Below are 27,521 nucleotides of genomic sequence, written 5' to 3' on the forward strand. Positions count from 1 at the left end.
TGTCAGAGGAGCCTGATGCGGGGCTCGATCCCAGAACGCTGGGATCACGCCCTGAGCCCAAGGCAGACGCTTAACGACTGAGCCACCCAGGCGCCCCAGGCCCAGTACCTTTTGAATGGTTTCATTGAACACAGTTTTTCACACTGAAACATTTATATGTAGAATTTTCAATCCTCAGATCATCTTAAAGACAGTTTTTTTCTCTCTCTTATTTGAATTATATAAATTATAATTAAGTCTTGTTGAGTGAGATCGCCGATATTTTCAATGATGCTGTAGGCTATCTAGGCTCTCTTTATATATTACAAACTTGATTTTGATCAATGAATATTACACTTATTTATTTTTTATCCTGGGGTTTTACATTTAGAGGGGCGTGTGTGTGTGTGTGTGTGTATTTTAAACAACACTCTTTTTAAAGTTTTTAGGTTCTCTCTTTTATTCTTACATGTTTCAACATTTCACTGTTGGGTTGTTCTTAGGGTTTCTGGGGCACGCTTTGTCGTCTTACGTAATTGGTTTCCTTATAATTTTTTCTCATATTCCTTACTATAGCACAACTTAAAAAGAAAACTTTTTAGATGAAAGGGAGGAACTCTATTATTTTAATGATAGTCATTGGGAATACTGCAAAGATGAAAGTTCTTGAGTTGTGCCTTGATTGTGTGTGATCTCAGAAATTTCTTACATATGATTATGCTTTAAAGTATTTACTACTTGTAATTAGCATTCAGCCAGACTGAACATTTCTTTTTCATATGGATATTTTTAAGAAAAATCAAAGCAATAGTTAATGTGTTTGAAAACCTTAGTAGTTGTTCTGTTGAATATATTACTGCTTCATGCCCTACATTTCATTTTATAATTATCTTCCTGAAATTTTCTTAAGTGCTTGGTGATAAAGCCTAATTATAGTTTAAGAGAAACAAAAATGAGAGAACTCAAAACATAAAGGTGTTTTGTATTTTCAGTATTCTCTTCTGCAGTTTGTACTGTGACCCTTGATTATTACCAAATAACAGAATCACAGGATTGCAGCCAGATCTGTTGCCGTACCATGAGTACGTCTTTGAAAACTAGGGTCCCCATACTTGACTTTTTTGAAAAAGGAGTTCATTGATACCCATGATGTTCTACAGGGAGTTGGTAGCAACTTAGCATGTTTCAGAGCACCTGTGCATCTGAACGGTTGGTAACAGGACTCAGGAGAGAATGGTTTTATTTAATTGCACTTTTTGTAAAGTGTTGCCTCACATAGTCGATGAAGAAAACCCATATCATTTACAAACAGTTTTTTTTTTTTAAAAGATTTTATTTATTTATTCGACAGAGATAGAAACAGCCAGCGAGAGAGGGAACACAAGCAGGGGGAGTTGGGAGAGGAAGAAGCAGGCTCATAGCAGAGGAGCCTGACGTGGGGCTCGATCCCATAATGCCGGGATCACGCCCTGAGCCGAAGGCAGACGCTTAACCTCTCTGCCACCCAGGCGCCCCATACAAACAGTTTTTATGTGATTTCTTTTTTCAGAATTATATTGAACTGTTCTTTATTTTATGTAATTATTTGTAATTATTTTTCAGAATTATGTATGTTAAATGTTACATTAAAACATTTTTTTTAGATTGACAGTTTTCAAGCCCATAGAAAAACTGGAGGATAAACTTTATACCTTTCACCTGTACTCGCCACCTGTTAAAATCTTGCCACACCTGCATGTACACACATGCACATGCACTTTTATTATGCCCAATTATCTGCAAGTGGCTGCAGATATCATGACACCTCACCCTTAAATACTTCAGCATATATCTCCCAAGAACAAGGACAGCCTGTTACACATTCATAGCTCCATTATATTTCCTAAAAACATCAACATTAATTTAGTAAGAGTATCTGACATGTGGTCCACATTCAAGTTTCCCGAGTTATTCCCAAAATATCCTTTAGAAGGTGTTTGTTTTTCATCCAGTATCCAAAGTTCATATATTGTATTTGGTTGTGTCTCTTTAGTCTCCCCCAGCCTAGGGCAGCCCCTACCACTTCCCTTGTTCTTTTTGACACTGAAATCTTCGTAGAGTCTGTGTCCATTGTGTGCACGATCATTTCATTCTGGATTCATTTGTTTAATAATAATTAGATGCAGGCCAAACATTTCCAGGAAGAACACAAGTGATAATGTGTAATGTCACATTGCATCCCATCAGGAGGCACCTGTGAGGCCATCCCGATCATGACTGCTTGGTGAGAGTGGTCACTGCCAGGTCTTTATAAGCACGTTTCCCCCTTACTAATCTTTGGCATATATGCGAATATATGAATATCTTGTTTCTTGAAACATTTCAGTGGTTTTAACATCCATTGGTGACCCTTGTTTGAATCAGTTATTACATTGGGGGTTACAATGATAATTTTTCTTGTTTTGTTAATTAGATGTCATTCTTTTTTCTTCTTTTTTAAAAATTTTTTTATTATGTTATGTTAGTCACAGTACATCCTTAGTTTTTGATATAGTGTTCAATGTCATTCTTTTTTCAAGAAGATCTTTCCTCTTTCCCCCTTTCTGCCCTTTTTCATGAAGTATTATTACGGACAAATAGATTTTTTTTTTTTAAGATTTATTTATTTATTTATTTATTCAACAGAGATAGAGACAGCCAGCGAGAGAGGGAACACAAGCAGGGGGAGTGGGAAAGGAAAAAGCAGGCTCATAGTGGAAGAGCCTCATGTGGGGCTCGATCCCATAACGCCGGGATCATGCCCTGAGCCGAAGGCAGACGCTTAACCGCTGTGCCACCCAGGCGCCCCACGGACAAATAGATTTTTAAAGATTCATTGTGTTATAATCCATTATTGTCACTATTCCTTTTTTTTTCTTTTTTCTGTTAAGTTCAATTAGCTAACATACAGTAGTCCATCATTAGTTTTTGATGTAGTGTTCAGTGATTCATTAGGTGTGTGTAACACCCAGTGCTCATCACATCACGTGCCTTCTTGAATATCCGTCATTATTCCTGTTGATGCTTCTTTGTTGAAGTGTAATATGCATACAGAAAATTGCACAGATCATAAGTGTATAGTATAATGAATTATCTCAACATGATTACTCCTGTATAATCACTGCTTAGTTCATGAATGGGAAGAACACAGTATATATTTTGTACCTGACTTATGTCACTGAGCATGATTTTTGTCAGATTTATCCATATTTTGTATTTAGTCGTTTTAATTGCTGTGTAGTATTCCAGCATATGAATCTACTTCAGTTGGTTTATCCATCGTCTTTTTGATGGATAACTGGTTCATTTCAAGTCTTTTACTATCATGAGTAAAGCCGCTGTGAATGTTCCTGTACATATGTCATTTTGGAGCAGTAGTTGGGCATAGGGTTGCCTGTGGGAAAAGATTTTGGCAGCATTAAATTGTGATTTCTTTACCCAGGCAAAGCCAGGGGGGCTGTTTTCAGCGCCAGAATCCTCTCTGGGCCTCTCACAAAATATTAAGAACATAGTTTTGGATTTTATTTATATAAATGTTAATATACTGTATTACTCACTATCATACAGTCCTCGATCTGTGTGCCACTTACTATCAAGGCAACCCTTGCTCACACAATCCAAAAAGGGGATATTGTTTATTATTCTGCTTACTTGAAAAATATACATTTTCTTTTCTCATCAAATATGAAAATGCATATCAACTCATGTAAATATAAATGGAGTATAACCACATACAAAATTCTCTTTTGGATTGTACAATTAAGCAGGTGTAACTCTTGTTATATCTTTGACCTTAGGAGATTTTATAAATTCTCTACTCATATAACTAAATGAAGAGATATTATTTTTTAAATATACACATGCGTAGTCAGAACTCAATTGTAAATTTTGGGCTTATAGTCAATGGTTTACATAGGTAATGTACAGCACCACTGCAGAGTGAACTTAATAAAAACCATGTAAGAGCTTTTCTGTGTCACATAAAAAGCGTGAAAAACAAAAGTAGCAAAGCAAAGATCAACTCCTAGTCATACTTTTATCTGTGTTCACTGATTTTTACATATATGTATTTTTTCCAGTAGTGGCTACGGAGGAGGTAGTTACTGCAGAATCTGTGGATGGTGCCATTCAGCAAGTAGTTAGTTCAGGGGGTCAGCAAGTCATCACAATAGTCACAGACGGAATTCAGCTGGGAAATTTGCACTCCATTCCGACCAGTGGAATAGGTCAGCCCATCATTGTGACCATGCCAGATGGACAACAAGGTTGGTAGTAGGCATGTGCATAAAGTTTGAATTTATTCTCAATGCTCGGGAAATTGTGATGTTTCTCAAAGCATTTATTTCTGCCTTAAATTATATTTTTGTTACCTTTTGCAAGAGACTTGATTGGCTAATTTTATTTGCTTGGATTAGTATTGAAATTAACTTGCTTTCTCTGGGTATATACTAGGTGGAAAGAAGAATTGGTTTCTGGCTGGAAAATGAGCTTACGTAAACAATTGAGAATCCACTTTGGACAATAATTCCTTATGCTGCTTATTGCAATTCAGATAGCCTACAGTCTTTTAAAAATACCATGTACGAAAAGGCTCCTTACAAAGAAGTTGGACTTAGGACTTGTAGTAGGAATGTGGTAACCACTTTTAGCAGCTTTGTTGATAGTTTTCCCATTTTTTTCCCTCTTGGAAACCACTGAGAGGAGTAAGAAAGATTAAACAAAAGGCTGAGAAAACCATAAAATTCCATATTTTAAGTGCTGCCAAAACCATCTAAGACCATTAGAGCCTGGGCAAGAGCACCTTTATAAAAACCCACAGTGGTGCATCGAGAAAAGAAAAGAGATTGAGCTAAAAAATTTGCAATAAATACACACTCAGCAAGACAGGTCCCAGTCTGTGTAGGAGGTGCTGTAAGCAGGGCTGAGGTAGAATAAGGTATGAATGCTGGAGGAAGCAGAAAGAGAAGGTGCAGAAAATTCCTATCCGAGCAAGCATTGCCATGTACCCAGTATCCCCCCCCCAAAAAATGTGTGTGCACATGCATAACCTTTTAGAAAATAATTAGGATTGCAGAGACGGTGTCCCTTCATGGCTAGTGAAGGAATTGGGGAAGGAAAGGGCTAGAGCTAGAGGTTTGGTTCAGAGTGACAGGGGTTATATGGCACTGTAGAGCGACCAGGTCTCAGGGAAAACGTTTGCCTCTATAGCAGCAGAAGAGGAACCCCTTGACCTGTGAGGCCTAGGAGGCCATTCTGTTCTATTCTGCAGAAATCTGCTGATGGCTCGTCCAAGATGTGGATTGGGCCCAGATGCTTTCACAAAGCTTCAAAGAACTAATTCAAATCGTACAGAAATAAGGAAACTTTCATAGTTTGTATCAAGCAGATACAATGTTTCTAATACCTGGCCATTATACAGACAGACTAATCTCATCCCATGAACAAATGGAAAGAAATGTCATGTTTTTGATTGAGAAGATTCACTATCATAAAGCTCTCCATTCTTCTTGAGTTAATTTGTAAGTGTAATGTGATATGGGGGAAGAAAAAAAGAAAGAAAGAAAGACTGTTTTAGTTTGCTAGGGCTGCCACAACAAAATACCACGGGTTGAACGACTCAACAGAAATTTATCTTCTCACAGTGCTGGAGGGTTGAAGTCCAAGATCAAGGTGTTGGCAAATTTGGTTTCTTCTGAGGCCTTTCTCCTTGGCTTGCAGATGGCTGCCTTCTCACTGTGTCCTCATGTGGTCGTCCCTCAGTCTGTGTTGTGTCTTAATCTCTGCTTCTTAAAAGGACACCAGTCATATTGGATTAGGGCCCACCCATGTGACCTCATTTTACCTTATTTACCTCTTTAAATGCCCGATCTCCAAATACAGTCACATTATGAGGGACTGGGGGGTTAGGATTGAAGCATTTGAATTTTGAGAGGACACAATTCAGGCCATAACAGAGACTAACAGGTTTTTTCCTGTAACTAGTCAAACAGATTCTGAAGTTTATATTAATGGGGGGAGAAGGGAAGAAGAATAAGGAAAACTCTGGGAAAGAAGAGCAATGAGAGGAGCTTACTAAATATTAAGATAAACTTTTAAAGCCTCCACAATTCAAAAATGTGTAACTGACATATGAATATGTACAGACTATGCAGACAGTCCAGTGAAGCAGATAGAAGGTTTGCAGTTCTTCCTGGGTTAATTTGTAAGTATAATATAATATGAGTTAAAAGAAATAAAACTCTCTAATTCTCAATATCACTAATGTTTTAAATTCCAGTGTACTGAAAATTTTACTTTTTTTCATGTCTGCTTACATTTAGAAATGAGAGAGTTTTTAATATTTTGATAAAGAACTTTAAAGGCTGTAACACAATTGTAATTTTCCCCGTTGATTATTAAAATTGGTTTGCATGGTTCCAGCTTGCACAGTCTTTTCTGTGGTCCCGCACTGCTTGCTATACAGAGCAAGGACAGCCTCTCTATGTATATATATGTTTATGTCTGTATAAAGAGATACTAAAGATTAGGGACAAAGTCCAACAATCCAAAAGAAAAACAAGCAAAGTTTATACACAGACAACGTTCATAATGGTGTGTCCACACAGTGGAATATTATGCAGCTAAATAAAAGCCAGCACTGTATGTACTGATGAAAGATAGCCTAGGTTCATGGAGGGAAGAAAGCAGAGGCAGAACATGTCTCTGTTGTGTGCATGCTGCCTTTTGTAGAAAAAAACTGAGAATGTATGTTCATGTTTGTTTTTATATAAGTTAACACAAGAACAATAAGAAACCAATAAAAGTGATTATTATGCTTATTTTGATTTTCATCTATATAATAAATATGTTATCTTTAGATTTTTAAAAAAAATAGGTACCTTAAACAATAGATAGTGTTCATTAAAAATGCACCCTGAAGACAAATATGGATATCCTAATAAAAAGAAAATTAATGCTTTTACAGTATTGTTTCAGGATCTCTTTATTTTACATGAGTTGCATCAACAATGTTGCAACTAGTTTTATTTCTACTAAAACCTAGCCGAAAATGAAGTAACGTATACTTTTTTTTTTATTTTAGTATTAACAGTACCAGCAACCGACATTGCTGAAGAAACTGTTATAAGCGAAGAACCACCAGCTAAGAGACAATGTATCGAAATAATTGAAAACCGGGTGGAGTCTGCAGAAATAGAAGTAAGGAGTCTTTTACCCGGTGTGTTTTGCTGCAGTCATCCAAAATAAATTCAGTTTGCTTTTCTAGATTTTTTTTTTTGTCTTTTATATTTATTACTGACAGTGCTGTTTTGATACAGAATGAAAGTCCATATATTATTTTGTCTAATAATTTGCTTATACATATAGCAAGCCCTCAATAAATACATATTGAATGAATGAATGAATGAGTGAAGAATTTGTTTATAACAAAGTCTGTCATCGTGGTAACATTGTAATGAATTTGGTTCTTGCACTCCATCCTTTATTTTCTATTAAATTTACATGCATCATTCTCACAAGTCACAAAGGAAATGTCACTGTATATTGACAAAAAACGTTCTTTTCTTTTGAAAGTGAAATGCAAATGCCTTTTTGGGCTGGAGGATCCTTTTAAAGAATGTTGATGTTTGTCGACTAGGTTATTTTTTAAAAAGCCATAAGTAACTGCTTATTTCACTATTAAATTCTTTAAGAAGGAATTTTAATTAAGACTAGCTGTTGATAGGATTCACCATTTTCCCCCACCTCCGAAACTAGTTTGGAAGTGTAATCAAACCATAGTGCCTCACAGGTTTTTTTCCTCACATGACTGTAAATAAAACTGTGTTCCCTGAATTTGATATTAACTCATATAAAGTGAAAATAAAATTATTCTTGAATAACTTTGAAAGATGAATTGCAGTGTAAAGGACGTTGGACTTGAAATTAAATGAGCTGGATTTGAATTCTACCCCTTGCCCCTATTAGCTTTGAGGCAAGTTATCTTACCTTTCATGAATTTCAGTTTTATTTTCTCTCAAGTTGGAGTTTTGGGTAACAGTATCTACATTTTGGAGATTTTATCAGAATTTAAAAAGTCATCATACTCATTACATACATATTCATAATATCTGATATACGTGACCAGTAAATGTTGCTGAATATCTTAAATAGTAAACGTTGGTGAACATCTAGGAATTCTTAAGTGTCTTGTTTCATGGAAAAGAGGATTTTTTTTAAAAAAGTCACTAAAAAGCAACATAGTTCTGAGGACAACTAGAATATATCTTTGCTCTAGTTCATTTAAGTGTAACATCTTTAAGCCAGAATCACAAAGAATATATTATTGAATTAACAAGAATCTGATTCATGGCTTAACCAGAATGTTGGGTAAAAGTATGACTTTAATTATTGAGGGTAAGTTGTTTTGTTTCTTCAAAATTTAAAATGATATTCAGTATACAGAAGTTCTTACAAACTAGCAATTTATTCCGTTGAACAGTATCAATATACTTATTATTTAGTAATGTTTTAAATATGGTTGTTTTGATGTCAGATGATTTTTTCTGGATAGGTGAAAAAAGGTGAAAAAATTTTGCCATATACTTTGCTTTAACTATTTTTTTTGCGTTAACTATTTAATAAAACATTTTAAAATTACTTGAATTTTTATTAAACAGAAGCTTAATAAATCAAACAAATTATATATTTAAAACAGTGATTGTGCAGCCTGTACCTTTATTTACCTAGTAACCCATAAGTGTTGCTGTTTTTCTCAAAGGTCAGCCTGATTCCCCTCTTAGTCTTTCAGAGACCAGGGAGCATAATTACAGGTAACAGGAAAGCATGAATTAGTGTATATAAATCAACTAGAACCAAGTATAGAACTTTAGGGAGATGGAGTTTTAGTTTGGTGTAAAAGAAGTGTTTTGTTTGTTTTGTTTTGTTTTTCATAATTAGAGCTTTCTGGTCTTGAAAATCTCATTCTCCGTACCAGAAATGTTCAAGCCAAGGTTGCATGATCTCTAGAGCTGTCACAGAGAGACCTTGAAGCATACAGTGAGTCTAGATGGTAGAGGGGGGCTGGGGATATAGAATGAAGAGAGGCCTCCAATGTTTTCATCAAACCAGGTAATCATTTCCTTATAATACACAGAGTGGTGCTTTTGAACTTGTTTTCTTAGGTGACCAATGGAGTTGTCTTGGGGGCAAACTTTTATACTCTAAGTGACAACTTAACCATTAACTAAAAAGGTTTCTTGCAGGCAGTGATTCTCAACTGGGGCACTTTTGACCCCGGGGACTTGTGGCAATGTCTGGAGACATTTTGGGTTGTCATTAACTAGGGGTGTGCCCCTGACCTTTAGGGGACAGAGATTGGGCATGCTGCTGGACATCTACAGTGCACGGCCAGCCCCCACAGTAAAGATTATCTGGTCCCAAAATATCCATGTGGAGATTGAGGGGCTCTGCTGTACAGGAATTAAAAAAATTAACTCATTATGCAAAATCGAACATGTTTGAGTTTTCTCTGCATGTGTGTGTCCACAACTGCCAAAGTGCCTGTTTATAAGTCAAAGTGTTAAGAATTTATATTTACAGTTTCCCAACTAACATTGGAGAGGTGTATTAATAATCTCTACAGAATTGGTTTAAATTGTAGAAAATATTATGAACACTGAAGCTTTTATATCTGCATTATAGCAATATAGGAAATGAAATAGATTTGTTTTTCGAAGGGGAGGTATGAATAAGACACCAAACTGCAATAATGTTTATCATATCACCCCCTTGATATTACTGCACTAAAGATATTTTTGGAAGCAGTGTGCTCTATATGGAATCAGTTAATTCTTTTGTAATGTGGGAGGGAAGAAATATAATTAGTGCATTAGAAGTAACAGATTTTTTCTGCTGTTTAGTTGTGTGAATTCAGGAAATACCTTTACCTTTTCTTTGCTATGGAGGTTACAGATGAATATGTTTATTAGCAAATGAAATATTTGTGTCTTCTAACCAGTGATAGATTGAGATCCTTAGTGTTCTTTTAAAAATTGTTTTCTGTAAACTTTACACATAATGTTTTATTTGATGCAGTTTTTTTCAGTCTATTTTCCTTTTATTGATATTCTTTGATCTATCAAAGTTGAACATTTTCTATACTCCTATCTCTTTTTTTTTCTTTAAGATTTTTATTCATTTATTTGAGAGAGAGAGTGAGTGAGAGTGAGTGAGAGAGCAGGAGCTGGGGGAGGAGTAATGGGAGAGGGAGAAGCAGACTCCCCGCTGAGCAGGGAGCCCTACTCAGGGCTTGATCTCAGGACTCCAGGGTCATGACCTGAGCCTAAGGCAGATGCTTAACCAACTGAGCCACCCAGGTGCCCCTCCTGTCTCTTTTTGGTATGTTTTTTCTTTAGGGGTGGAGTAGGCAAAGGACCAGATAGCAGATACTTTCGGCTTTGTGGGCTGTCCAGTCTGTGCTTCACTACTCACTTTTGCCGTTGTAGTGGGAAAGTAGCCGCAGACACTTTGAAAATGAGTAGGCATGCATTATTTCCGTAAAACTTTATTTATAAAAACAGGATCATATTTGGTCCATGGCACTTGGAAAATTGATGTTTATACACAAGGGAACAGCTCACACGTCCTGCCCAGTTTCTGTCTTTCTCTTTTTAAAGATCTTATTTATTTGACAGAGAGAGAGAACACAGGTGGTGGGGAGAGGGGCAGAGGGAGAAGCCGACTCCTGGCTGAGCAGGGAGCCCGACGTGGGGCTCCATCCCAGGACCCTGGGATCATGACCTGAGCCCAAGGCAGATGCTTAACTGACTGAGCCACCCAGGAGCCCCAGTTTCTCTTTTTTTAAACAAATATTTAATGGTTAAGAATATGGTTTTATTTTATAATTTTCTGATTGTTATCTTGGTCAGGTTATGTAACCTTTTAAAGTTTGGTTTCCCATCAGTAACAGGGAGGAAATAACAGCACCTACATTATCAGATTGTTGTAAAGTTTAAATGAGAATGCATGTAAAGGACTGGTACAACCATGGGCATATCATAAATACTCATTAAGTGTTAGTTGCTTTTATTATCTTCCAAAATTTTATAGAAGTATGGTAAGAGATAAACCACTATAATGACTTTTTGCCTTAGCTAAGGTAAAAATAAATTTGAATATTAGAAAATTAAAAATGATAACACTGTTTCCAGAGAATTGCTACCAGCTGGAGCTGAATTCAAGAATTTTGTTTCAAAATAAAAAAGCAAACTCAAGTCTTCCCTTGCCTTGTCATTTCATTGCTTGGGTTTGGAGTTGCTGTGTAAGATAAATATCTTCTCAATTGCTACCAAATCGTGATTATCATCAGAATTTACTTTTTTGGAATTCTTCAGTGTTAGACTGTTAAAGAAAAAATACTGTAGTATTACCTATTATTAGGTGAAGGTGTGTTTATTTACAAATGTCAAAGTCCTTTTTACATGCTTTTATTGCAAAAGGTCAAAACTATAGGATTGGTATTTCTATTTAAATGTAAATCTCAAATGTCAGTCTGTTGGGCTATTCATGTGTGAAACAACCAAATTGCTGTTTACATTAAGGAAATGTCTTGCATGTAATAAAAGTTCGGTAAACATTTAACAAATAAATTTGTAAACAAAGGATCTCTGAGTAAAATAAGAAGTGATATTTTCCACATTTTAAAGATTTTTGCTTTGAAAAGTGAGGTGGCAAGAAGATTCTCTCCCCAAACACCTATATTCTTGAGAAGTAAAAAAATGGAGACACTTAAAAAAAAAGTAATGTTAACTGTGCTTTCAATCGTGAGGACTAAGTGTATTCCAAGAGTAGTGCTAATGACCTTTATCTTTCAGGTTTTACAGATACATTCAAGAAACGCAGTGTAACATGAATCGTCTATTTGGCCTAGTAGGCAGAAGGGAGCTGTCTTTTCATTTAGAGGAAGATATATTCTAATTGAAATAAAAATATGCAATAAGGAAAACAATTGAACTGTATTTACTGTTAGACTGCCTCACTCAGTTTGCTTTCATCTGCTGAGTAATTGTGAATCCCTTGCTGTTAATGAAGAGCTAGTACGAGAAGATACCTTAGAGTTAGAGAATGTGTTCCAGGATTTCCTCCCAAATTCAAAACTTAAATCATTATCAAAGGATCTTATTTCTTAACACATGTAAAATTTTAAAGCACTTATTCATGGCCATGAGTGCATCTGCCAGAGGTGGCGGTCTAACTCCCGGCGAAGCAGCACCCCTCTCCCACCCTTTCCACCGGCATGCTCAAAGTTCTCCATAGTTCACTGCCAAGGTAATGGTGGTGATTGTTTACCTGAGGCTCAACTCTTGGGTATCTTTTCTGACTTGTTCCTACTCTGCCATCTTGCCTGGAGAAAGGGTAAGAAGGGGATAAGAAAAGGGTAGCAGGGTAAGGCGTGGGCATTTCTTAAATTGGAGATGAAGGGTGCTTATGTTTCTTCTTGTACATTTTGTGTAAATGGAAGATTTGGAGACTACTTGTATGATCAATCATTCCCACATTTGGTGGACTTGGGAAAAATACGTGTTGGATTTAGCTTCATTCCCAGTATGGGGAAGGTAATGGGATCAAAGGAAGGAAGGAGTATTATACTTGCTCCTCCTTGGAGACCATGTGAATAGTGAAGGGGAGGGGATCTTTTAGTGTTCACAATGGATGAGAGTCAAGGAAGTAATGGAAGAGACTCTCATACTGTCCTCTTCCCCCGTAGGCTGCTGACCCTCACCTTCAGTTTTGTCTGGTTGAGTGTCTTGTCCAGGGTGACCCTGGCATTTCTTATGTTCAGTCATGGTCCTGTCCTGAGCTCCCATCCCACTAAGAGATCCTGGGCCTCTGTAATGAGGTTGAGCTTGGGCCTGTGCGGGTTGAGCTTTTGTCCACATGCATACTGGAGGTATGAGAAAGGAGTCTTTGAAATGCTTTCCCTTAGGCAGCTGAAAAGGGGAAGAGTGAGGAGGAGAAAGGGTATCATTTTCATTGGACTAGATTTGTGTTTAGCTCTCAGTTTATTGAGGAATTTAATACGTATATTTAATATTTGTATAATTTAATGAATCACAGTAGAGAAATTATTATTTTATTGGTTTGTAAAATGAGATAATTTAGGAAACATTAATCTAGACCAACACTCTTTGTTTTACAGATGAGGAATCTTGTTTGTTACCAGAGAAGAAGATAGTATTAAAAGTAGTAATTTTAGACTCTCGTAAACCCAACTGTGTTACCATGGAAAGCTACGTCATCTCTGAGCATTGTTTTCCTCATCTGTAAAATGGGCATAATCACTGTTTTTGAGTCTTGTTATTGGGAATCACATTATTTAGTCACATAATGAGTGTTCAAAAAATATTAACTTTTATAATTTATTATACCTTTACATAAAAACATCACAGATGGAGGTGTGAAGAGGTATATTTCTCTCTTAAAGCTCTTCACTGGTCTTTGTCATACATGTAGAAGTACAGGTCCACAACCTGGGTTCATTATGTTAATCTTATTTTTAATTAGGGAATGCTTTCTTGAGGTCAGAAACTAATCTCTGTCAGAGCATGGAGCACAAAACTTGGGGCTTTAATTGCTAATGAATTGGTAGACAAAGCAAGACGTCTTGGAAATATCAATAGGTGGCTGCATCCAGCTCCGACAGGTTTTTCTGTTTGAAGGAGGCGTGCTTGTATGTGTTAATCATGTATTTGTGCAAACATTGAAAAAACCTTTTTTTTTCAATTAGGAGAGAGAAGCGCTTCAGAAACAGCTGGATGAAGCAAATCGAGAAGCACAAAAATATCGACAGCAGCTTCTAAAGAAAGAACAGGAAGCAGAGGCCTACAGACAAAAATTAGAAGCTATGACTCGTCTTCAGACTAATAAAGAAGCTGTTTAATTAACTACGAACACGTAGTTTGAATTTGCTTTTGGTTAAGAAAGAACACAGTCTTGAACTATACGCCACAAGGCGCAGTCACAGGAAGCCATGTCAACAGAAGAGACTACGGATCGACGGTCGGACTTCAGCCATGAGCTCTGAATCCTTGTAACATAAAACTCTACTTTAGAAGTTGTGAAATGTATTTAAAACTGAATTCTGTAAATAGTTTTTGTTTTTTTACAGTTCCAAATGAGTTCTAAAGATTGTTGAAGATATCCAAAAACACAATAAGCCACTGTTTTTGTGAATTCTTTTTGATTTTAGTATGAACCTTAATTTCTCAGAAACAGAACAGTTTTAAGGGTGATCGTTGTTGATTAGACCAAATGTTATCTAATAATTATGTGGTGGACTGATGCTGGAATTCCTCCTGTAGGTATAAACTTCTATATGAAGAGAAGATTTCTCCCAGGAAATCTTTGTACAGCTTTAAGTTGTCTCAGATTCTCTGAAAACATTTTTTAGAAAGCAAATTTTTATATTTGTTCAATTTCAGCTATACCCAAGTAGATTTCCATGTATATGAAGCAAATATTTTTTAAACTTTCTGTTTGTACATATTCTGCACATTTTATAATTTCAAAATGCATCACTTGCATACATATTTTTCCCACAAAGATGACGAAAGTGAACTAGGGGAAAAAATCCTTTTATTCTATAGGTCATTGGAATTTAAGTAAGCTAGCAGCTGGTTTTATTGGAATGACAATGTTCTTAGAAGGAGCAGCTTACAAGATAACTTGAATTTGCAAACTGCAAAATCTATGCTTTTTTGAAAATTTCATAGTGGGGACGTGAAACTGTATTTTGTGCCTTCCATCATGATTTCCACATGAAAGCACTTTAAGGCACTGGATTTTAAGATAATGTTTTTGGAATACTCAGAGCATATGGGTTTCTGAAATATTTCATGGACTCATTTCCCCCAGGAAATTATTCTTATGGAAAAAAAATGCTTTTGTATGTAGAACAAGAACTTTTTGTACTACAGTGATGCTAGATATGTCTAACATAACTTTTACTTTTCCCTGTGAAAGCTGAATGTCTGTGCTGTGACTTGTTCTCATCACAATATTGTTGAATTCTGCAACGTATGGACATTAAACTCTGACATACTGTTCATTCTTTTTTGTAAAACATAACTTCAAGCTCCTTTTTCTTGCTTTATTTTTTAATGTCTTATTGCTTTATGAAAATGTTTAACCCTAAGACCCTTCTAGATCACCTATCTGTATAAAGAAGCAATTACCCTTAAAACTGTACTCTGGCCTACTTTTCTATTTTACAATTAAATATCTTTTCCACATACATTCAGTGTAGACTTATATTTTGACCACACATTAAAAATTTTGTTCTGTATGTTACAGCCATATTCCACTAGAATGAGAATACGTATATTCTTCACACTGTGTCTTACAAATCCTTGAGGTAATTTCTTGGGAGGTTGCTAGCTCTCACTGGTGTTATTATAATTGTTAAGGTAATAAAAGGATCTATGAACTATCAGCCTGATAATTGCTATTTGGGAACTTAGAAAGGTTTGAGAGCAAATTTAAGAACTCTAAAAAGACGAGAAAAAGACCTTTTCAGTTTTCCACTAAATTTGACATATTTTTTAAATTACCTAAAACTAGGTTTTACAAATGCTAAGCCATATTTTCAGTAGCGTGATGCTACTTTTTCTGTCTCTTGTTACTTTAGTGCATTTATGGGTTTGTTAGGCAGAGTGCCTTTGACATATGCAGGTTGGAGTGAAGAAGGACCAGTATCTTTATCCCAGAGTGCAAACCACTGTAGACTTTGCTGCCAGACCAGACTGGCCCCAAAGAGCCCTGAGACGGTGTTGGAAATGAGCCCCTGAAAGCTGATTTAATTCGTTCTTTGATTTCCAGTCTCCTGTTGTGCTAGAGACTTTACCTGGTACAAGAAGGAATTTTGATTTACAGTAACATCTGACATAGATGGGAAAAAATAATTGGTATTTGAAAGGAGTAAGTCTATGATAGTATCAGGTAAATAGATGTCTTTGGGACAAGTTCCAGTGTTATGCTGAACTTGTATAATTCCTCAGTCATCTACACCTGATCCAGTGTGCTGCGAAATCAATAGTTAGACTAAGAATTTATAACAAATTTACAATGGTTTATTTACTTTTTTTTTTTTAGCTTCTGTTTTCAGATGGGCTGGAAAAGCTTTGCATTCTAATTCTCGATGGTGTTTTGAACAGAAGATTAAAGGAATTGACAGAATAATAGAGAAGTTTTCAGAAATCCATACTTAATGTGCTTCCCCTACCTAATGATGGTTTTGTAGTTAAAGGTCATTTTGGTTACCACATTGATGGTTAATTATTTCCACTGATGTGTGAACTAACACCTTTTAGAGCAGCCTTACTCAGCTAGGGTTCTGGGAGGGAAACAAGCCCTAATGCCTAACTCTTAGGGCCTAAAGAATTAATTCCTCTAACGAATTAGCTTCTTTCCTGTGCATCTAGAATAGTTACATACTATCTAGACACGGAGCTCATTGGCTGTCTTGATTACCTAATTACTTGGTTCAGATTTAACCCTTCCCTGTGTACAGTTATTGGAACTCTAGGATTACGAATTCTAAGTTGGATCTGTGATGCTTTCAGAAAGCCTCATCTGGCAAATAGTATCTGCAGGGACTGTACTTCTTAACTAATTTTAATTTATTGGTATTTATTTTATTTATATCGTAATTACTTCCCATAAGGTCTTGTGATGTCATGTTTTTATTGGCTTTTAGAAATAATATTCTTATGTCAATCTTTCATGATATGAATGTCAGACTAGTACTCTATTCTTTTACTCTGACACTGGATTGCTTTATTTCTTTATGGTGGTGGGGGGCTGGGAGTTGGGGAGCTTTCCTCTGACATTCAAAAGAACAAAATTAAGTGGAGGAGGGAAATAAATGTGAAATCTCATGCCATTTTTGTTTATGACAGAAAGATTTGTATATAAATATTTTTATCCAAAACATTGCTAATGAGAATCTATGCAGTATATTTTTTCTTCAGCATGATTATTTATGATGTTATTTATTGAAAATTAGAAGAAACGCTTGCCTGTAACAGGAATTGGTGAGTTGATAGACCTATTCATGGGTGTTTTGTGCTGATATGACTGATTTTTTCTGTTTTACTCTATACGTAGCTGCTTCCTGATAAAATCTACAAAATTGTCTTTGTACTTTAATACCTGGAAGACCTTGAGAACTGACTCAAAATATGGCAAGAAGAAAAACCTTTTCAGATACAATCACAAAACAATTGGAGGAACCTTTGTGGATGAGCTCCATATGGAACACATATGGATGGGTTCCCAAGGCATTAGCACTCAGGCTTATATAGCAAATAGAAAAAAAATTTTTTTTCTATTCACCTAGCTTCTATTGAATAAATAGCTCCTCCAGCATGTCAGATCAACTTAGGAATGAACTAACTAATAAATTTGTTAATATTTACTGTACTTGGATTTCATTATAGATAGCTAGTCTGTTGTAGTTTTGAATGATGCTTGCTATTTGCTTTCTCCGTGTTAAATGAGAACATCTCAATGCATGTGGATTCAGTTTGACGTAAGTAAGCTCCCTGAATTCATTCTTAGATGACTCTGTGGAACCCATGATGGAAAACACAGTATTACCACTGGAGATATGCTTCTGGTTCCAAATCAAAATTTTTATATCAATATTTTTGTGACTTGTTAAAACTTTTCCAAATGTAGAGATATACAGAGAGATGGTCTTAATAGTTTTTGGTCATTTTGATATCCTGAGCATCTTTAAAAATATTTCAACTTAACAATAATCAAATATTGAATATAGTTTGGGTATATTTCCTGAGGGCTCTTCATTTTTATTTTTTTTTAATATTTCTTTGAGAGAGAGTGCAAAAGTTGGGGGAAGGGGTGGAGGGAGAGAATCTCAAGCAGACTCCCCATTAAGTGCAGAGCCTCACGTGGGGCTCCATCCCAGGACCCTGAGATCCTGACCTGAGCCGAAATCAAGAGTCAGATGCTTAACCTACTGATCCACTCAGGCGCCTCTTCATTTTTAGATAAATACTGTAACTTCCAAAAAACTATGATTTAATTACTGGAAAAATTTTGATGTGGTCTCTGTGATTCTGTCCACTATGCTTTATTAATTGCTTAGTTTTTCATTTAAGTAGCTTCGATCTCATGTGCACAGTTGATATGTAGTATGTTTTCTAGATTACTTAAATGTCTGACTTTCCTGAAATAACTTTCTTATATATTTGTGTGTCAGGTAAAAGTAAAGCATTCATTTTTGTATTACCATTTTTCATAATTACTCTAGATTTGCCATCGTTATAACTAAGGAGTTACTTCAAGTTTAAATTGTGTTCACTTATTTTGCTATAGAAAAATATTAATATTAAGAAAACTTATACTTGAGTGAGCCTAGTCTCCTTTTTAAAAAAGTTGTTTAGAAGTGAATTGTAGAGAACTGACTCTTCCCAGTATTTCTGCCCAGTATCATAGAGTCTTTTGGCATCAAACACTGAAGCATATTATTAAGTATGCTTACTACCTTTGTTAGGTGCAATTCAATACTCATTAGTTTTGTTGTTGGCTTAATGAAAACTTCAAAACCTGTAGAAGAGGACAGAACAACAGTATGGCAAACATGTACCTACTACCCAAGTTTAATAAATCTTACGTTTGTCTTGTTTGCTTCAAATCTTTTCAGAGACAGAATGGTCTAGATGGTGTTGAAGTCCCTTTATTCCCCTTCCGCATCCCATTCTCTCCCCTCCCACCAAAAGACAGCCACTATCCTGAGGTTGAGATGTTTCAGTCTATCCACATTTTCATGTTTTTACTACACACCAAATTTTGTAAGTATATGGTAGAGTTTTGTGTGTGTTTTTAAACTTTAGTAAAGCTGTCATTCTATACATAAGTCATTCTGCATTCTGATTTTTTCAATTTATCAGCATTTTAGACATTTATTCATATTGATACTTGAATACTTACTCATTTTGACTTATATAAAATTAAATAAGAAAATGCCATAATTGATTTATTCTTTGTTCTATGTATAGATATGTCACTTCTAATTTTTAAAAAAGATTTTATTTGTCAGAGAGCACAAGCAGGGGGAGCTGCAGGTGAAGGAAGAGGGAGAAGTGGGCTCCCTGCTGAGCAAGGAGCACGATAATCCGAGGACCCCGGGATCATGACCTGAGCCGAAGGCAGACGCTTAACTGACTGAGCTACTCAGGCGTCCCTATCACTTCAAATTTTTTGCTATTACAAATAGTACTCTCTGTACTATCTACATACATGTGCTAAGTTTCCCCCAGAAAATGGAATTGTTAGGTCTAGGGTAGTCAATTTACCAAACGCCGTCAAATTCCTTTCTAAAGTAGCTGTGAATAGTGAAGAGTGATGAGAATTCTCATTTTCCCATAATATTTTACCAACACCTGATTCTGTCACACTTGAATATTTTTGGCAACCCTCATTGGTATGAAATTGTTCTCGTTATTTGTAGTTTCCTATTACTAGTGAGGTTGAACATTTTACCCTGCTGTTTCTTGTCCATTGGTGTTTATTCTTCTGTGAATTGCCAGTTCATGGCTGATTTTTTTTTTTAAGTAAGCTCCACACCCAGAATGGAGCCCAGTGTGGGGCTTGAACTCACAACCCTGAGATCAACACCTGAGCTGAGATCAAGAGTCGGGTGCTTAACCAACTGAGCCACCAGGCACCCCTGGAAACTGATCTTTTGCTGGTTGTATGAGTTTTAAATATCTTCTCCCACTGTCTGTTTTTTAAAATTTGTGTATACGGTCTTGATTAGTACATATTTACTGGATGTCTACGATACACGATTCTCAATGCCAGGCTGAGGGAGAATCCCAAGTCTGATAGGAATCTAACACTCAAGGAGAGTCTAACTAAAGGTGGGATGAAATTTTAATTTATAATTTGCTCCTTTTTCTTTTTAGTTCAATACGATTTCCTTTTTATAAAGTATACAAGAAGGGAAAGATTTAAGAGATGTAATATATTACCTAAGATAATTTTTTTCAATTCTTGCTCTAACTTTTGATATTTTATATCATTTATATTTTATATATTTATATTTGGATATTTTATGGTTGTCTATTTCAAATTATATTTGAAAGGACGAGTGTTTGAATTATTGCACATGATGTTTAATAAAGTCTTTGAGCGCATGGAACAGAGCCTCCAAAAATTAGGATTTCACTAGCCTCCTACTCCTAGAGGTCTGGTGTCTTAAGAGTCACAGATAACAAAATTGAGTGACATCTTGGTGTGAAGGAAAGAACATGAGTATTGCATCAGATAGTGCTGGGTTCAAATTTTGACCCTTTTATTGTGTGTAATTTTAGCCAAACATTTTAATTGCCTTGAGATGCATTTTCTCTAGAATGAGCTAGAAGATGACTTTCCCAGGTGATTTTGAAGACTGAATCCAATAGTGTGTATGAAAACCACAAGACATAGTGGTCAGTACTTAGTAAACATTTGTTAACTCTACTTTGAGGAAATACGTAGAAGAGGCAGCACTCTATTGAAAGGATGTGAAGGGCAGTTATTCTAGCCTTTCCCTCTCCCTCTGGACAAAAAGGTGTGGTCTTCCGTTGTCCTAAGGCAGTATTTGTTATCAACTCTATCCTGACCTACTTTCCCAAGTGAACTCCTAAGCCTGATTACTCTTGCAGCTGGCTCCTGTCTGAAAGAAGGTGGACTTCCTTCCTCCCCACCATAAGCCCCTTGTAGACCGGCCCCAGATCACATCTGGACCCAGAGCTTATTAGGGGGCAAAATACAATGTTATATGTCAATTATATCTATAAAGCTGGGGAAGAAAGAGGTGACAGGGATTGAAATAATAATAAACATGAGATAGTTGCTTCTATTTCTTACCAAAACCAGTCACTGTAGCAAACAATCACATAGCACTGGTCTGTTTGAGCCCTTTCCAGATATTAGCTCATATATGTCTAACATGACTTCCCCTTACTCAGCCGTCCACATATACAGCCCAGGTAGTCTCTTCTAATTGCTCTAGTTTCTTTTTCCACAACACCACACTCAAACTGGATCTTTGTTTTTTCTTCATCATCATTTTGAAAGATATGTGTAAAAATCAGACTACAAGGATGTTCACTGCTGCATAACTTACAACAGTAAAATACTAGGAACAACCCAAATGCTCAAAATAGGGATTGGCTAAATTATGGCTGTTAAAAGAGATGCTGTAACATTCCTCCAAAGAAAACATACAAATGGCCAACAGACACATGAAAAAACGCTCAACAGCCCTCATCATCAGGGAAATATAAATCAAAACCACAATGAGATACCACCTCACCCCTGTCACCTGTCAGAATGGCTAAAATTAACAAAACAGGAAACAACAAATGTTGGTGAGGATTTGGAGAAAGGGAAACCCTCTTACACTGTCGGTGGGAATGCAAACTGGTGCAGCCACTTTAGAAAACAGTATGGAGGTTCCTCAAGAAGTTAAAAAATAGAGCTACCCTATGACCCAGCATTTGCAATACTAGGTATTCATGCAAAAGATACAAAAATACGGATTTGAGGGGATACATGCACCCCAATGTTTGTAACAGCAGTATCAACAATAGCCAATTTATGGAAAGAGACCACATGTCCATCGGCTGATGACTAGATAAAGAAGATGTGGTGTACGGATATATATATATATATATATATTATGAGGAATGAAATCTTGCCATGTGCAGCGACGTGGTTGGAGCCTAAGTATATTATACTAAACTGAAGAAGTCAGAGGAAGGCAAATACCGTAGGATTTCACTTATATGTGGAATTTAAAAAACAAAACAGATGGGGAAGTTAAGGAAAAATAAGATAAAATCAGAGAGGGAGGCAAACCATAAGAGATTTTTTTTTTAAGATTTATTTATTTATTTGACAGAGATAGAGACAGCCAGCGAGAGAGGGAACACAAGCAGGGGGAGTGGGAGAGGAAGAAGCAGGCTCATAGCGGAGGAGCCTGATGTGGGGCTCGATCCCCACAATGCCGGGATCACGCCCCGAGTCAAAGGCAGATGCCCAACCGCTGTGCCACCCAGGCGCCCCAAACCATAAGAGATTCTTAACTCTAGGAAACAAATGGAGGGTTGCTGGAGAGGAGCTGGGCAGGGGGATGGGGTAATGGGTGGTGGGCATTAAGGAGGGCACTTGTGATGACCACTGGGTGTTATATACAAGTGATGAATCACTAAATTCTACTCCCGAGACTAATACTACACTCTATGTTAACTAACTGGAATTTAAATAAAATCTTGGAAGAAAAAAAAAAAGATGCCCTAAAAGAATATCACTGATAGCCAAAGATGTTCAATATATATATAGTTAAGTAAACACTTCAGGTTTATAAAACATGATACATTTGGTATACCCAGGCTGGTATGCTTACTTATGGGTATGAAACAGTAATCTTTTTTTCTTTTTCAAAATTGTGTATATACATGTGCAGTTTAACACCCAGGTTAAATAACAGATTCTCAGACTTCCAGAAGCAATGTCTCTGCCCACCCCCCACGATATGCTTCTGAGCTTTCTGACTTTGTGATAATCATTTCCTTGCTTTTTCTGTATATTTTTAGCACATGTGTGTCACCTCTAAGCAATCGTTTTATCTCTTTCTGAACTTTACTTAAATGGAAACATTCTTTGGTAATTTGCTTATTTGACTGAACATCATGTTTGAGATTTACCCGTGTTGTTGCTTATACCTCTGGCTCAGTTTCATTGCTGTGGGGTATTGCCCTGTGTGATATCGACAATGTGCCCATTCTAAGATTCTAAGCTATTTCCAGCTTTTGGTTATTACAAACAGTGCTACCATAATCTTGTGCCTATTACTGCACATGTAAGTTTTTTAAAAGATTCTATTTATTTATTTATTTATTTATTTATTTATTTATTTATTTATTTATTTATTTATTTATCAGAAGGAGAGAGAGAGAGAACAGCAGGAGCAGCAGGCAGAGGGAGAAGCAGGCTCCCGGCTAAGCAAGGAGCCGGATGTGGGACTCGATCCCAGGACCCTGGGATCATGACCTGAGCTGAGGGCAGACATTTAACGGGCTGAGCCACCCAAGCTTCCCTGCACACATACATTTTAATGCCCTCGTTAAAATCGTTTACGTCCCCATCCTTGATCACACACCCCAACCTAACCCCCCCATCAAATCCAGTCTTTCACCTGACTCTCTTTTCCTCAACCCCCACCAGTGTGCACATGTTTTTGGAAATTCCCCCAGAGTATGCTCTAGTTTCATATTCCATAAATCTGTGCTGGCGATCCCTTACCTCCTGCTGGCCCCGAAGTGCTGAGTGCTTTAGATGACATCCTGTAGCCAGGTTTTTCTTCTTGTAGGCTGTTCTCCTCTCTTGCCCTCCATAAGCCCTTCTCTCTTTCCCACCACACAGCTGAAATCAAGCTGTAACTTGTATAACAAGATTTTTCTGGAAACTAGGGGTTTCAGAAGAAAAGCACAATGTAGGGAGAGAGAGTGGGGGTGGGGAGAGGGAGATGGACAGAGACAGGGAGACAGAGATAGAGAGACAAGGAAACACGGAGAGAAAACTTCTCATTGCTACCAGATGTGGCCCCAGTTGTATCTAACCGTATCAGGGACTCCCGTGGTTGTGCTCCACCCCTCCAACCCCAGCCCCAGGAATTCTAGATCTGCTGTCCTGTGTAGCCAGTCCACTGGGAGCATGTCCCTTGAGCAAGCCAACAACCTCTGCGGACCCATGTTCAATGCCCTCTAGTCTAAAACCTATGTCCCTGAATCCTCATTTCCTTTCTTCGGGAGAATTCCCACTGCATCCAGGGATAGCCTCATTCTCGACCCCCAGGGGTGGGTTTGCTTCCCCAGGGAAATTTCATCCAATAGTTCAGTCGGTTCAGATTTCCCAAAGTCTGGTTGCTCAGTCTCCAAAAACTCTGAGGGTGGCATAACCAGGATCACCCTGAAGCGAGTTGGACCCAGGCCAGTCTGGTTCTTTCCCATCTTTCCCTCCAGTGTGAGGTGGAATAGAGCCTGCTCCAGTCCTCTCTTTCCTGCAATTCCTGGAGGCCTCCACTCAAACTTTCCCTGTGGACCATGGGTGACTCTTTGAATATTAACATATTCAAGAGCAAATCAGCTACGCCTAGTCTTCTGAAGGTCTAAATCTAGACACAGGGAGGATTTATTTCTCTCAGACGATCAGCAGGCTTTTTCCACTGGAGTCTGACTTTTGCAATCTCTCCCACTTTTACTCAGGAAATGCTCAAATCCATTTCTGCTGGTCTTCATTGTTCTTTGTGCAACTAAATGGCACATCTGAGTAATCACGCAACAAAGGATTGAGTTGTGGGAAGCCAATTTGACCTCCACTTTCTAGAAATAACAGTTCTTGCCCTTGTCCCCGCCCTCCTTCCCATTCTCTACCCTCTACCTCCAACCAGGATTTTAAAAATTTCCATTCAACTAGTATTGGTTGAATTTATGATTTTTGGATTTTGAGCCATAGTTAGGGTATATTCTTCACTTTGAGGTTGAGAAGCAGACCTCCTGAATTTTCTCCATGGAATTTTCATCTTAATTTTTTTTAACAGGTTTATTTAGCTATGATTTATGGTGTCTAAATGGGGTATCTCCTGATCAGATGAGGGCCCTCAAAGGTGGGGTGACGATCTGGGGGAAGCCCAGGGGGGTGGGGGGAAAAGGGGCAGGTAGTGAGAGAACTCACTGGAGGTAGAACAAAGGAGAAGTTTACTGAATACACGGCAAGAGAGCGGGGACAGTCCAGCAGAGGAGAGGCTGTCTGCAACTGAGGCAGAGGGCAGGGGCTGTTTGTAAAGAGGGAGCGTGAGGATGTATGGAGATGTATGGAATTTCCCCCTTTTTGGTAACTGTGCCTAGTAGTAAGTAGCCCATTGGTCAGTTAGGGCCTATGGAGATTTTGATGTGGGTCAGCTGACCAGCCCATCTGTATTCAGCCAGGGGGTCCTTGAGGGCCCTTTCCACATTCCATCACTCAAGCCTGTTTGCCAAAAGTGGCCTCTACATAACTGATATACCAAAAATTGCACATATTTAATGCATATAATTTGATGAGTTTGGACATATGCCTACATCTATGAAGCCCTTATCTTGATTATGTAAATATATGCTTTTATTTTTCTAATTTAAATCTTTGATTTAAAAAAATAATCTAAGTTTTTGGTGTGAGGAATCCAACTTACTTTCTTCCAGAAGGCTCTCCTTGTTCCTATTTATTAAATAGTTCATCTTTTTCCTTCTGATCTGAGATGCCGTTTTTATTATTGCTAAATTCCTGTATGCATTTGAATTTATTTTTCCTTTTGTCTGTTCATACATCAGTTTCTCATTCTTTTAATTATTGAGGATTCATAATATATTTTAATACCTTCTTGGTAAGAACAGAACCGGCTAGTTACTTTTCTTTTACAGAGTTTTCCTTACTATCTTAGTTTTTTTTTCCTTGTGAATGATGAAAGTAGCTAATGAAATCCAAAACAGAACACCCAAAATGCTTGGTGGGGTTTTCACTGGGATTGTGTTAGATTTATAAAGTAACTTAGGAAAAATGGTATATTTGTGATGGTGAGTCTTTACTCTGAGGATGTGGTATGTCTGACACCTTCCCCTCACCCCAGCTCCTGGTAACCAGTCACCTGCTTTCTGTTTCTACAGGTCTGACTATTCTGGACATTTCATATGAAGAGAATCATACAATACGTGGTCTTCTGTGACTGGCTTCTTTCACTGAGCGTGTTTTCAAGGTTCATCCGTGTTGTATCATCGATCAGTGCTTCATTCCTTTTTCTTGTGGAATAATAGTCTGTTGTATGGATATACCACATTTTATTTATCCATTCATCTGTGGATGGGCATTTGGGGTATTTCCATTTTTTTGGCTATTATGAATAATGTTGCTATGAAGAACATGTCTAAATTTTTGTGTGGACATAAATTGTCTTAAGTGTATACCTAGTAGTGGAATTGTTGATTCATAAAGGAACTTCACGTTTAGCTTTTTGAAGAACTGTTTTCCAAAATGGCTACATCATTTTTATGTTTCCATCAGCAATGTATGAGGGTTCTAATTTCTCCACACCCTCACCAACATCTGTTATTATCTGTCTTCTTTTTTTTTCTTTTTAAAGTAACCTCTACACCCATCGTGGTGCTTGAACTCAGCACCCGGAGATCGAGTCTCATGCTCTACTGACTGAGCCAGCCAGGTGTCCCATTTGTCTTTTTGATCAGCCATCCTAGTGGGTGTGAAGTGATATCTCACTGTAAATTTTTCAGTAGCAATTTAAAGAAAACTTTTATTTCAAAATAGTTATAAATCCAGAAGAAGTTGCACAAATAGTTCGGAATCCTTGAATCACTCTGTTACCAGCTTCTCCCGATGATAGTATTCTCCATAACTTTAGTGAAACGTCAAAACTAGGAAATTGGCATCAGTACAATACTGTTAATTAGGCCTAATTCAGATTTCACCAGTTTTAAGACGCACTCTGTTATGGACTGTGTGTTCAGATTCATAGGCTGAAGCCCAACACCCAAAGTGATAGTATTAGGAGAGAATTAGGTTTAGGTTAAGTTGTGGCGCGTGGGGCCTTCATAAAGGGATTAGAGTCTCATAAGAAGAGGAGGAGACTAGAGCTCTCTTTCTCATCATGTGAGGATACAAACCAGGGAGAGCCTTCTCAGACACGGAATCTGTTGACACAAAGGGATTGTCAGGTAGGCAGTTGGATGAGAGATTTTGGAGCTCAGAAACTGGGAGAGCCTCATGATATAAATTTAACACGGGCTTTGTATCTATGTGGCTGTCACACAGGTAGCATTTAAGCCACAAAAATGGATAAGGCCACCTAGGGAGAAAGATGAAGCAGGGTAATGCCCTGAAGCATGCCAACATCTACAGCCTGATCGGAGGGGGGCTGACAGCAGAGAGGTGGAAGGGAGAGTGTGACAGGCCATTCCCTGGAAGCCCAGAGAGGCTGTATGCCTCCAGGACCAGGAAGTAGCAGCTGTCCAATGCCATCAAGAGGACAAGAAAGGTGAAGACCAGAAAGAAGAAAGTTCTATTCTATTTGGCAGTTTGAAAACATTTGATCACTTAAAAAAAAGAATTATTTATTTATTTGAGAGAGAGCGAGCACGGGGCAGGGGGTGGGGGGCAGAGGGAGAGGGAGAGATACTGTCTGCAGCAGATTCCACGCTAAGCCCACAGCCCCGATGACCTGCGGCTCCATCTCACGACCCTGAGGTCACCACCCCAGCCCAAACTAGGACTCCGGTGCCTAACCGACGGAACCACCCAGGCGCCCTGTTCTTTTCCTAACCTTCCTTGAACTTCGTTAATGGCAGGTTATTGACTGACGGCACCCGCCCCCCCGCCCCCCGGGCGCCTTCTCCACAGAAATCTCCAGTAAAAGGCAAGAGGTTTAT

The 27,521-nt window shown here is 37.6% G+C and overlaps 1 protein-coding gene across 7 annotated transcripts in view; it reads left to right on the forward strand.

Annotated features, from left to right (window-relative positions):
- The window catches only part of GABPB1 (GA binding protein transcription factor subunit beta 1), a 67,072-nt gene extending 51,802 nt beyond the window's left edge, over positions 1-15,270 (forward strand). For 4 of the 7 annotated variants that reach the window (XM_019800936.2, XM_002920417.4, XM_034660991.1 and 1 more), the window contains 3 exons: positions 4,077-4,262; positions 7,079-7,194; positions 13,763-15,270. In XM_019800936.2, coding sequence (XP_019656495.1) covers positions 4,077-4,262; positions 7,079-7,194; positions 13,763-13,915 — 455 coding nt within the window. In that variant the 3' untranslated portion in view covers positions 13,916-15,270. Of the gene's footprint in view, positions 1-4,076; positions 4,263-7,078; positions 7,214-13,762 lie in introns of all 7 variants that reach the window. The other 3 variants (XM_034660990.1, XM_034660993.1, XM_034660994.1) reach the window with 2 other exon arrangements.
- The last annotated feature ends 12,251 nt before the right edge of the window (positions 15,271-27,521 follow it).

Source organism: Ailuropoda melanoleuca, chromosome 5, assembly GCF_002007445.2.
Source record: "Ailuropoda melanoleuca isolate Jingjing chromosome 5, ASM200744v2, whole genome shotgun sequence".
NCBI lineage: Eukaryota > Metazoa > Chordata > Mammalia > Carnivora > Ursidae > Ailuropoda > Ailuropoda melanoleuca.